The 13785-nt window shown below is 36.3% G+C and overlaps 1 protein-coding gene across 1 annotated transcript; it reads left to right on the top strand.

Moving 5' to 3' along the window:
* The first annotated feature begins 4020 nt into the window (after positions 1-4020).
* On the top strand, positions 4021-13055 carry blk (BLK proto-oncogene, Src family tyrosine kinase). Its single transcript, XM_005814939.2, has 14 exons — positions 4021-4171; positions 5144-5223; positions 5383-5479; positions 5592-5622; positions 5981-6074; positions 6171-6269; positions 7416-7519; positions 7626-7775; positions 8175-8327; positions 8420-8599; positions 10607-10683; positions 11398-11548; positions 12091-12222; positions 12377-13055. The coding sequence occupies exons 3-14, from the start codon at positions 5384-5386 to the stop codon at positions 12577-12579; spliced, it is 1470 nt and encodes a 489-aa protein (XP_005814996.1). The 5' UTR covers positions 4021-4171; positions 5144-5223; position 5383; the 3' UTR covers positions 12580-13055.
* Positions 13056-13785: the final 730 nt, after the last annotated feature.

Here is a 13785-nt window from a genome sequence, read left to right as displayed (position 1 = left end):
ACTTTCACTTTTACTTCACTATATTTCCGAACTTAATTGCGTACTTTTACTCCGATACATTTTCAATGTGTGGTTTAGTTACTCGTTACAAAAAAGCGAGAGAGAGAAACGCAAGTGTTTTGATCCCACCTACTGATTAGCAAGTAGCAAGCAGGCTACCGAACAAAGTCCGTAGCCTGCTTGCCTGGGCTTGTTCATCACCACCAATAGGATACACCTTCTTCTTCTTCTTTTCTATTATGGCGGATCACAAGCAACTTTAAGGTGCATACCGCCACCTACTGTACATGAGTGTGTAGAAGCATTACTTCACATCTATTAAATTCTATTTTTTAATTTTGTATTCTTAAGATAAATAAACAAGGCTTTCCTTAATTTGTGAATATCTGTTATGTTTCCTTCATTTCCTAATATACCTTTAAGATTCCATTCATGCCCTATATTTCTAACTATTCTCTTTAATTCTTCCCTTTCGAGTTCATTTGACTTACAGTTCATCAATATGTGTTCTACATTTTCTTTCTCTCCACATCTCTCACATTTATCATTATTTTTCCTCCCTATTTTATAAAGCATGTCATTTAAGTAGGTATGACCTACTCTTAATCTACTAATTATTATTTCTTCTCTTCTGTTTCTTTCATTAATGCTTCGAATTTGAACTGACTTTTGTACTTCATATAATCTTCTTCCTTTCTTATCTTCATTCCACATTTTTTGCCATTTCTTGATTTCTTTACTTTTAATTAGGATACACCTGTTTCGCTTCTCCCATTAAACACAAAGCAAGTCTCGCAATCAGTAGCAGTCACATGGAAATTCTATCTTACAAAAACTCCCCGTCCAACTTGAAGAAACACATCGAGGTAACTAATTATGAAATGGTTATAATCCTCCTGTTTCAGTAACTATAGCTTGGTCACTAGGCACTACTGTATTGTGAAACGTTGACCATAAATGAACTTTGTTTGGCATTGTTTCAGTTCCACACGTGGTGTATTTAGCTTAGGCCTAATGTTGACTGTAGCAGGCTACCTAGACTCCTCTGTTCAAGGGGGGCAGAAGCCATAGCGATAGCAATTTAGACTAAATTTAACGAATATAGAAAAGGCATGCAAGTTCAAAACCAGGTTTACAGATGCCAATAAGCTGCATTTCCCTCCCAATTCTTTTTTTCTTTTGCATAATGACCAGTTGTGTGCACCACCTACTGACTGTAGCATTGACTGATTCACTGATTTGTGAAGTAGAGTAATCGTAACAGATCTTTTTCTTCATGTTGGCCGCATTTTCTGTACTATTTATTTTTCTCATTTTCAGCACTGACCTTACTTGAAGGGAAAACTTAAGGCTTACAAAAACTTTGTATTTTCTGTCCTGGAGAGTATACTAAGAAGCTGGTTCAGTTGTAAAGCAGGTTAAGTTAACCTTGTGCTATAGGTAAAGCACCTAATTTTCTTAACTAAATGATGCCTGCAGGTATATCTATTAGCAGGTTTAATTTTTCCTGCACTTGGTTGTGTACATTATTTTAAGTGTATTTGACAAGTTTACCAAAATATAAAAAATGTCATTCAAACCGCATTTGCTTTGTTTTACTTTTTACTTGTACTTTTCATTACATTACTTGAGTACATCCATTTTTACAGTAATTTCCATACTTAAGTACAAGAAGTTTCAGATACTTTAAGACTTTAACTCAAGTAACATTTCAGTCAGTGACTTCGACTTTTACCAAAGTCGTATTTTGGAGAGGTACTTGTACTTTTACTTGACTCTGAGATTTCAGTACTTTATACAACACTGGTGAAATCAGATTGCATTAAGTATTTTTTAAGCAAATGTCTGAATATTCAGCCTTGTTAACTCTGTCGGCTTTAACAAAAGAAGTGAAGCTAATTAACCTCAGAAGTTACCTAACTATTAAATAAAGTTCATCTGAGTGTGCATTACACTCAGTATAAATCCAGCAAAACTTAGAAATTTGTCAGAAAACCTAAGCAAAGAAGAAACATCATGAAGACCAGAGAAAGAAGCAGAGCAGTCAAGATTAAGTTGTGGAGGAATATAAAGAATGGCTAGATTATACAGCAATATCTCACAGAGTCCTGTTAAATTAATGGTGGGTTAAACTTCAACCCACCAAGACATGACTGTCCACTAAATGTGGACTGGAGTTGCGTAATCATCCTTCATCATAGTAGTATAGGGACGCGTGGAAAATCTGGAGGAGATGCACCAGTGATGCAGGAGAATCTGGTGACAAGACTATTTTTATGAACTCCTAAAATCTGGTCAATATGAAAGGATGGCGAGAAGAAAGCCATAATTAAAAGAAAGTCAAATAAAGTCCTATTCGCAGTTTGCGACGAGCCATGCAGGGGAAGGAGGTGCTCTGGACTTTCTGGTCTCTACACAAAACCAAGTATGAATGAAAACAAACACTGTACATCTGTCTCTCTGAACATCACGGAAATATGATGGTGGTGTGAGAATTTATTTCTTGAGCAGGCACAAGAAGGAAGAATGATGATGAATGTAAATCTAAGGCCACGGGACAATAGCTCTAAACATGCAACCAGAGATGCTATGCTTTGGATCTCAAGAAGTTAAAATTTTAGAATGGTCCGATTAAAAATCAAACCTTAATCTATTTGAGAATCTGTGGCAAGACTATTATTTGGTCTTCATTGACTTTCCATCCATTGTGACTGTTTTGCAAAACAGAATAAGCAAATGTTTCAGTCTCTAGATACTGTTAAAGATGTTCACCTGTAAAAGGTGTTCCTGCAGTACGCTAACTCAGTAGGAACTGAATAGAAATGTGTGCCACACTTTTCAGATTTTTTTATTTTATAATTTTTTTTTATTTGAAAACGATTTATTTACTTCCACTTTACAGTTTATTGCACAAAGTCATATTTATTTAAAGCCAGAAGCTGTAAACAGAACAAAACACAAAAACACCAAACCACCAATTTAGTCCTGAAATGGAAGTGTGATGATCAAGAATGTGTCTCAAGAGACCTGGGTGTGTTGCGACCACATATACCTCATCTGTACACCACAGTGTCCTCAAAAAATGTTTACAGCATGGCCAAATATCAATAATGAATCAGGACAGCAATCACAAACACACTCACTCAATCATATCAGAGAGGCTTAAATAGGGTTTCCAGTGAGTTGTATAAAATTGGAAGCTTTTCTTCACAGTGATATGAGAGATTTCTGAAGACCATTACTTTAAAACTGCTAAAGTGTTGTTTTTTTATTTTGCACTAAATGTTTTCTGTTCAGGATCATGTTCCTCAATTACCAAAAAGTGAAAGAGGATTCACGACATAGTGCATATTTTTATAATTGCTATCGTCAGTGATGCTAAGTCTTTATTTCAATGATTCATGACTATTAATAGTGATAAAAAAAAATAAGCCAGTCAAATAAACACAGATCTACATCGCTATTTTCTCCCCAAACAAATAAAAAGTGGTAGCGTGTAAACATGAACGGTTTTTTTTAGCAGTATGAGATGTGCTGTTGAGATAAAAAAAAAAAAAAAACGCAGACCACTAGAGGAACTGAAAAATGTGTCATGGAAACCTTACAGCCTATTTTAGTCACCACACCTAAAGTTAAGACCAACTAGCTGTAAAGACACAGCAGGTCCAACACTTCTTTTTTTTCACAACAGATATAACATTTAGGTACAAGGACATTAAAATGATTTGGAGCAAAACTTGATATGCCTTGATGAATAAAACTTTGTGAATGCTGTAACTGAGGATGAATACTGTTGTATTAATTTAGAGGCTAAAGTGCTAATAGATGTTTATACAAAGTAGGGAGATAATTGCAAGCCAAGCTATGCCATTGCCTTTTTCCAGTAAACTCTGCACTACGAACCCTCAGGGAGGTCTGATCCCTCTGTATGAGAAAGAGAGAGAGAAACACAGAGAGAGTGAGAGAGAGAGACAGAGACAGAGAGGGAGAAACACAGAGAGAACGAGAGAGAGACAGAGACAGAGAGAGCGAGAGACAGAGACAGAGAGAGAGAAACTTTCTAAACCAGGGTGAGTAAGCGAGTGAGAGTGACATACTGACAAGTATTCTGTTTTCACTAAGGAAACTCAAGACATTTTGCAACTGAGTTACTTCTGAGGACAAACTGAAGGTAAATACCTCCCGTGTTGTTATTTTCCTAAATTAAAAAGACATGTATATCATCTGTTAGAATTACTGTTAGATTTATTATAAAGAAGCGCACCACATGCATTTGTGTTGATAATTACAAGAGATGATGAAACAAAATGTTTTTCTCAGGAATCAGAAATTGATAGCGATGGTCACATTATCTAATTATGGCAAGTAATATACAGCAAACATTTGAAAGGAAAATATATTGTTGAAGGTAAAATATTTGTATTAATGTTTGTATAAATGTTATACAAAGTTGCTGTAGTTCTTCCTATTAATTAGTGGTTTTACTCTAAAACTTAAGGAATCTGTGTGCTGGTAGCAACCAAATTTAAGAAAGATATCTTTTTTGTCTAAGAACAAATTTAAAGTTATAATTTTTAAGGAAACGTTCATCAAAGATTTTATGATACAGCGGAGGCAGTAATGTTTAATGTTTAATGTTAATTGTCTGCTGGGCACAAGTGTGGCTATTTATGCTCACTTGCATCTTAAGCTATAAAATTTTACTTCCGCAGCAAAGAGAGAATCTTTTCAGAAGACACGCTAGAAAGTTACACATGCAATTTAATGGAAATAAAACAATAGTTTGTTTGAATTTTTCAATTTTCGATGGTTTGAATAGCATACACTATAACTATAACTTTAATGTGTGGAACAAAATATGACCTTAGTGTAGATAAGGAGAGTTAAATGTGGATTTCTGAATCAGCTTCTTGATCGGTTCTTTGCAATTGAACTTGTCTCTATTTTTATCGCAAACATGACAGATGTACATTGATAAAGTGCTACTTAGGAAAGATGCAGAAGTGTTGTCAACTTCCTCTTTCCAGAACTGTTTGGTTCCATTAGAAGACCATTTACTAAGAAATAAAATCGAAGATAGTTGGTACAAAAAGAAGAAGAAAAATAAACGGCAGCGGCTTCAAATGATTTGTTTATTTTTCAGACTGGGCATGAGGTCAAAGACGTGGGCCTGCAGTGGGAGGAGTGGAGACTGAAAATCAGAAAGCTCATCAGCTTAATCAGGTAAAGCAAAAGACGTTTCATCAGGTTTTGTTTTGTTTTTTGTTTTTTTTTCTTTTTAATGCTGCTGTTACAGCGCTAAGCAGTTATTGATGCATGCAATCTGTGCATGTTGTGGGTGGCATACAGCTCAGCTTACGTACTTTTCTTTTATATTCACAGGATGGGCTGCACTTGCAGTGGCCAGAAAGACGTAAAAGATGATAATTCATTTTACAAAGTAAAGAACCCCCAGACAGCCCACTCATCAAACCGCACAGTAAGTAAAATACTTAAGTGATAAATTTTATCTGCTCAGTACACCATCGATAGTTATAATAACTGCATGCATAAATATTGATGACAAAAACATAATTTTTTCTCTGTTTTAGGAACACAACGCAAACACCTATTCATCTAACGGTAATCACTACAATTTTCCCCTGCAACTAACTTTCTGCATTTATGCGGTCAACAAAACATTAGTGTGTGTAAGACGAAGCTACTCTGTGTGATTAAAATCTCAGCTTAATTTCCTTCGTTCTCTTCTGGGATTAAGATAAGCAGGGCTGCATGCAAAAGAAAGTTTTAGCATCACGGCAGAATTACACAAAGAGGGCGTGTAATACATAAGAAAAAGGAACAGACTCATATGACACTTAAAAAATTAATAATAATTGATTAATAATATAGAGCGGTGTCAAAAAGCGGGTAGTGAAATTAAACAAAGATTGACGGAGCGTGACGAGAAAGAAACAATTATCGCTTTTTGTTTTTTCAGATGAAACCGTGTTTATAGCACTGCATGACTTCAAAGCGAACAATGACGGCGATCTTTCTTTCAAGAAAGGAGACAAGCTCAAAGTTGTACAAGAGTAAGTGTCGTCCCGGTCTCGACATTCACAAAGTTTGCTGCTCCTCTTTTCCCCCAGTTAAACCAGAATGATATGTGTCGTATATTGTATTTGTAGGAGTGGAGAATGGTGGCTGGCTAAATCGCTTCTCACTGATCAGGAGGGCTTCATCCCATCTAATTATGTAGCCAGATCAGATACGCTGGAGGTGGAGAAGTATGGGAAAACATTCTAATCTAGACCAGAAAATAGCACTCTGTATTGGCGGCCCTGGTAAATATGTGTAGAAGGCATGAAATTAATTTATCTTTTAATACAGTTGCATAGCAAGAGTGACTAAAGGTTTATAAAATGCTACGAAATATTTATTTTTAGTCAAAACTACTGGAGGCACAATTATTAACACTCACAAATACATATAAAGTAAACATAGCTAAAGCACATTGTAATTTTTTTTTACTTTACTTTTTAAGTTTATCGAAGTGTCTAGAAACCTTCCATTAGTCAATGACTTCCTGGGCTATAAATGCGATGTGACAGACATCCATTTCTATTCAAGGTCTCTGACCACGTAAGAATGACATGAGAGTATCCCATCAAACCAAGGCATATGTGTTCACCTTCATTTTGTTAGGACAGAAATTAACCACACCATTGAGATTTTGCTATTTTTAATCAACCAAGAAGTTAGTCTACGTAGAGAAAGGAGGTAGGTGTTTCAATGTATTAACTCAAAAAAAATATAGAATAAAATTACATACATGTATGTGTTTTTACTTTAATTTTTTTTAATCTTATTTTTTAAAAATCATGTCAGTTTATATATATATATATATATATATTCTCGGTACTCAATGGAATACTTTTACTGCTGTTGTAATAATCAATAGCAGCAGGTTTCACAGGCTTCCCCAGATATTTTGATCATTTATTCTTCTCTTGAGCTCCAGGACTTTGAAAGACCCTCTTAAAATCATCACCTTAAAATGTATCTTCCTCCACTAATTCAAGTCAGGATCCTAACTTCAAACAGTTTGCTTTTGAAAACTGGAAGCGTTAAGTTCACCATATAACTAAATCTGCTAGGGCAATTGGGCGCAACTGTAAATCTAAAAACACTCATATTTAAAGTGAGAGCAACACTTGTTTAACACAACTGCAACTGTGACTAACAAGTCTGTGGCATCTCAGGTTTTAACACTAATAATTTATTTTCATGCTTTTCTACATGTTTTATCAGGAGTGCCAATAATAGTAGATGGTGCTACGGTAGTTTATAGCACTCATATTTAAAGTGCAGTTGTTGTGATATTGCATTTTTGAAATGAAAGTAAAAAAAATACCAACTGTGTTGTGTCGTAGATGGTTTTTCAAAGATGTGAGTCGAAGAGAGACGGAACGACTGCTTCTGGCTCCTGGAAATAAACCAGGCTCCTTTCTTGTTCGAGAGAGTGAGACCTGTAAAGGTAAGAGTTTGCAAATTAAAAATATTAGTGCTCTGTTAAAAACAACATACAATCATTGGCTTTGATTTAACAAAGAAAACTGTTTCCTCTCGGTTCTTGCTGTCAGGGTCGTACTCACTGTCGGTAAGAGACAATGATCAAGAACAAGGAGATGTGGTAAAACACTACAAGATTCGCTGTCTGGACAAAGGAGGTTACTATATCTCCCCCTCCAACACCTTCTCATCCTTACAAGAGCTGGTCAAGTACTATACCCGTAAGTTTACAACACAAGTACACACAAAGTTTTCTTTTTTGTCACAATTTCAAAGTTACATCACATAAAAATGGACACCTCGATGGACTTCAGAATTTACTAATCACAACGGATGTGTCGTTTTCACTGCTGTAAATTTTAACATCGGTATCTGAATTTGAATGAAATGAGGAAACTAGACCCTCAAGATGCATTTTGCATTTCCTGTGAGTGTATTTAGATATGCCTACCTCCCCTGTGACTAAACCACAAGATAGACCTAGTAGATGTCTGCCAAAGCACAGCTGCTCCTGATAAAAGGCGCTCGTGCAAGCAAGCATACCTTTACTTTAGCTGTCACGGATGGAAACAAAAACATTTTCTCAGTAGTTATCATACATATATCACGCTTATATGCAGGGACTGCAGACGGGTTGTGTCTTCGACTGTATGCTCCTTGTAAACAAAAGGCCCCTCAGCAGCCGTGGGCTCAGGATGAGTGGGAGATTCCAAGAGAGACGCTGAAAATGGTGAAGAAACTCGGTGCTGGGCAGTTTGGAGAAGTTTGGATGGGTGAGAAAAAAAACTACCTTTCACGCTCACAGGGGTCTGATAAGCTCGAAAAGGGGAGTGAATTAATCAATCTCCATGAACCTCCTTGGTAGGCTACTACAAGAACACCCAGAAGGTTGCCATCAAAACGCTGAAAGAAGGAACGATGGAGCCTGAGGCCTTTCTTCAGGAAGCTAACCTCATGAAACAGCTGCAGCATGACAGACTTGTACGACTCCATGCTGTCGTCACCAAGGAGCCTATTCTCATTGTGACCGAGTTCATGGTGAACGGTAAGCAATATAAAGAGGCTTGCAGATGAATATATTATGAATGCAGACGTACTCAGATGATTTCTCTTATCAAAATGGGTGTGTATCATAAAGAGAGTATGTTGAGCAGCAGCCATAATGCACTTTTGTAAAAAGACATGAATTACTTGTAATAATTTATCATTGATCTCAATTGGTAAATGTGGTTGTCTGGACTTTAACAAATCCAGACAACCCCAAAGCGCTTCACACTACACTCAATCATTCACCGCTTCATGCACACATTCACAAGCTGACGGTGGCAAGCTACTGGATAGTGGCCACAGCTGACTTGGGGCAGACAGAAGCAAAAGCGAGGCTGCCATGCGCAGGCGCCACCCGGCCCTCTGACCACCAGCAGCAGGTGGTCACAAAGACTGAGACTGACCTAGCAGAGATTTGAACTGTAACCCATCGGTTACAGGACAAACTCCTACCCCTGTCACCATCCTCGCCCCAAAGAGACTGAGAAAATATAAGTCTAGATCATGTATTGTGTACAAAAGACTTAGCTACATCACTTATAGGTGGAGGATGCCTCCACGAGTGTTATGTTATCCTTAAAATGGGGGAATTATGCAACTTGAGGAGCATCAAAAACTACTATTAACATTGACCCTGACCATTTTGCAAAATCACTCAAAAGTAGAAAAAACAAATATAGTGTAGTTTTATTTTCATCTGACATTCTGTAGCTTGTTAGAGTTACAGTATATGAAACAATTTATTTGCAAGAATGCATACAATTTTGAAAGGATTTTAACAGAAGGGGATGAAAAATAAATAGATATAGAAACCAAAATGCAGTAGTATTCTAAAAAAAATACATTGTGGATTTGAGTGCATTATTCAAAGACAAATTATTTTATTTAGTTTTAAAAGACATATTGAAGATTTAAAAATAAAAAATGTCTGAAAAATTAAAGCTTCCTGCAAAATACACATTCAAGCCATTCTTTTTTTCTTCTTTTTTTTTGCAATTTGCATTAACACACTGTTTGTTTGAGTTTCTTTCCTTTCTTTTTTTTAAAATCTGAATATTTATTTAGAGTGTGGTCAGCTATGGCAGACATGATAAACATTGCTTGTAAATGGGTTTGTATATAAGTTTGTATGAAAAGAAACACTGTTGGTAGTCACAAAAAACGCTCAAAGTTCAACAGGAAATACTGTGTGACACAGTAGCATAGGTAGCCTAGTCTGTGCCACATTCTCTATTAGTAGGTAGAAGATTAATTTACAAGAGGAAATGCTCTCTGTTTGCCAACTATTTGATGCCGCTGCATTCAGGATTGTGGCAGTGTTGTCAAAAAATCTGAAACAAAACTTTAAAAAAGCCAATTTCGGAACTGCAATAAGACAAATTACAAGAATAATATTCAGATTAGTCCAATGTTCTCTTCCACAATAAATTAATTCTAAAGTAAAAATGTAGAAAATTGCTACTTTGTTTTATTGATAATCAGCTGATTAGATGAAAGAGCTGTAATCAGGACTATCTTGGGAGAAAAGCATAAATTTGCTTCTTTTCTCAATGTTATTTAATATTTAAAGAAAAATAGAATAAGCTTGTTACGTTTGTGCTAAAAAACTAATGTAGATTTAAATCTGCAGCTTCATTTGAAGTCATGGAGAGTGGTAATACACACTTTTCTAATTGAATATTAGAAAAGAACAGGTGCGGACAAACAGTTTTAATTTTTATTATTTAATGTATTTTGAAGTTTATTATGCCATGTTGACAAAAAATTTATTTTGTCACAGAGCATGAAATTTTGCTTGGTAGAATGTTGACGATTAACTCAGAGCCTCGGGATCTTGAATTTGTGTATGGTGTCTCACTAAAGCAGAGTACATTGTATTGCACTCTAGTGTCTCACATCATGTAAAAGATCATAAATTAACATTTCTACAAAATGGTGATTGGGTGACATTTTAATCTGCTGAGGTTTTTTTCTGATAGTATCATGTCCCTTTTCTCTCTTACAGGCTGCCTTCTTGACTTTCTAAAAGGCGATGAAGGAAAAAATCTCAAGATGAACAAATTGATTGATATGTCAGCCCAGGTGGGAAATCGCTTTAATTACACAATCTCAAAGTTTTATCCTAGAATGCAACATTTCCCTGATAACACATGAGCGGTTCTGTCATTGCTACTCTAACTGGTGCAGTTTTTGTCTGTAACTACATGTCATTAATATTTAGGTGTTTGATTTCTGCAGTTGCCATCCAACTAAAAAATATTAGGTTTTATTTTTACCTCAAAGCCTATTTATACTCTCACTGTTCTACGGTAAAGCTTTGAACGTTTTTAAAACTGTAGTATAATCTTTGACACCAGTTATGATGTGAACACACATGGAAACTGTCAGCAGTGGCTGTGTGGTTTCTGTGGCGGGGCTTTTTGCTCAACTGGCTTGAAAGCATCGCACTACGTCAAATATTAACATCCGGACAGGAAGTTGTGCTATTTTTCCATCTACAATAAGCCCCCCCCCTTCCCCTGTCAACCCCACACAAAAGTATTTTTCCCTCAAACTTTCAACTTCCTTATAGTTATCACATCCTATTAAACCCTCTTACTACCCAACTGTTGAACCCAGAACACATCCTCCAAAGTTGCCAAGAGAGAACAAACATTCACAGTGTACAAAACTGCTGTCCATTTATCCGGATGGCTGTAAATAAATATTTGTGATGTATCTAGTCATATATTAGACACATAAATTTGCATTAGAGCACACAGCTCCAATGACACTTCTCTGTCTCCTTTATGACAGATAGCCGAGGGTATGGCATACATTGAAAAGAAGAACTATATTCACCGTGACCTTCGAGCGGCTAACATACTGGTCAGTGAGACGCTCCACTGCAAGATAGCTGACTTTGGCCTTGCCAGGATCATTGAGACTGAATACACAGCACAAGAAGGTAAAGTACAGGTAGAAACTGATCACAACTGCATCTTTATGTATTGTACAATCAAATTAAATATGCTGCACAATTTGTTTTGTGGTTAAATGAGGAATTTTACAACTTTTAAATTTGTATTTTTTTTAGACTTATTTTATGTGCTGTGCAAAAGTCTTGATCCCGTTCTCATTTCTTTATACTGTGCTTCAAAGGAAAAATACTTAGAATCCTCTAACCAGCTTAGTTTCCTAAAAAAGTTTTAGAAAGAACTCAAATATGTTATCTCTCAAATTCAACACTTCTCAGATTACTGCTATGGGCTAATTTGAAACAATACATCAGTAAATACGCACTTGCATGACAACTATGAACTAAAAATGATCCTCACTCTGACGAGATGTGACGTTTGTATTACACATTTCTGCTTGCTAGAAAATGGTCTTGTGGAAACCTCGTTTCTGTGCTGACTGGGTGAATCTTAAAATAAGAATAAAGTGTTACAGGATCTTTCGAGCTACTTGTCAGCAACATGTTTATCATTTTCTTTTTTCAATATTCAGGTGCAAAGTTCCCCATTAAATGGACAGCTCCAGAGGCTATCAACTATGGCACGTTTAGCATCAAATCAGACATCTGGTCCTTTGGGATCCTACTGACAGAAATGGTCACATATGGAAGAATACCATACCCCGGTAAGAAACAACTATTTTTGAGGTTTAGAAACCACAACGTTTTGAGATACTGATCATTTCCCATGACTATTTATGCTACGACACATATTATAATATATATGAATAATTGCAAAATAATTTTGAGTTTAATTTGGTTTTTCTTGGCTCCAACCAGGAATGACCAACCCAGAGGTGATCAGGAACCTGGACAAGTTTTACAGGATGCCACAGCCAGAAGGCTGCCCTGAGGAACTTTACGAGATTATGATGGTGTGCTGGAAACAAAAGCCTGAGGAACGGCCCACTTTTGATTTTTTACAGAGCACTCTCAACGATTTCTTTATTGCCACAGAAGGACAATATGAGATGCATCCATAGATGGCAAAAAAAGAGAAGCGCTTCTTGTCAAAAATGGCTGTACCCACCTAGCATCTCCACTGTGACTCATACAAAAGATTTATATAAAATAATTCCTCTTAGTGAATGTCAAAGTTATTTTTGGCTTCTATTATCTACAACGGAAACAAGCGTCAGAAACATATCAAAGTCAAGAACTTCAGCACGGTTTCGTTACGTTGACTTTGTTTCAGTTATAGATGCCTCTTGTTCTTGATTGAAGCATTGGAATGTGAGTAGGTATCACTAGTGATGATATATATGTATGTATATAATATGATTAACAAGGGACTGGAAATACAACGGGGTCATGCACATGATGAACAGCTTTTCTACCTGGGGAACGCAACGGAGGTAAAGCTGGAGGTGAAACATTTGCATGGTACTGAAAGTAACAACCTGAGATTACATGCACAATACTTTGCACATTTTTTCTTCATTTATTTGTATTTGAAAATAAAAAAGCTTAGAGAAGAGAGATTGATGGTTTTTACATAATTGTCGGCATTTATATAGCTGTAAGCCGACAGATCTGCATTCAACACGGATCAACTTCATCACATAACCTTTGAAGACTCAGAATGCAACGGTTTCTTTGTGATATCTTAAATAGTAATTGCAAAGGCTTTCTCTACAATCTACATTCAAAATATTTCAAAAGGAGAACTTTCAAAGGATTCTTTCAGGATTTACGAGAGCAAGTTGTGTTTCTATGCTCAGGATCCCACGCTTAGATAAAATCAATTTTTAAAAAGGTTGCATCATCACTTATACAATTTGACTGAATTTAGTTTTATTGTTGCTGATGGTAAGTGTCAGATAAAGGCAACACTAAATGATTGTGCAACTAACTTCATCTACTTTCTGAATGTAAAAAGCCGGTAAAGCTCAATCCGCAGGAAGACTTCAAAACAAATTACACTAAATTGCTGCAGTTTGGATCCTTTTAGCTAAAACTCTCCCTTGGGGTTACTGACAGTATCACAAAGATATGAGAATGGAATGGCCAAGGCAGCTAGGGGTTAAACCCTGCCATTTCCTGAATGGACAGGAAACAGGAAGTGTGAGTCAGCATTCCTCAAATGCCATGTAGAGAAAAGGGCCTCAGTTACCAAATTGGGTGACATCTTGACATTTTGTGTCCACTAAACTTTGGTTGGTGATACTGACAAAAAAAAAACCAAGGAA

Source organism: Xiphophorus maculatus, chromosome 15 (genome assembly GCF_002775205.1).
Source record: "Xiphophorus maculatus strain JP 163 A chromosome 15, X_maculatus-5.0-male, whole genome shotgun sequence".
NCBI classification, from domain to species: Eukaryota; Metazoa; Chordata; class Actinopteri; order Cyprinodontiformes; family Poeciliidae; genus Xiphophorus; species Xiphophorus maculatus.
The sequence above is the reverse complement of the archived record's forward strand: the minus strand, read 5'-3'. Positions and strand labels throughout refer to the sequence as shown.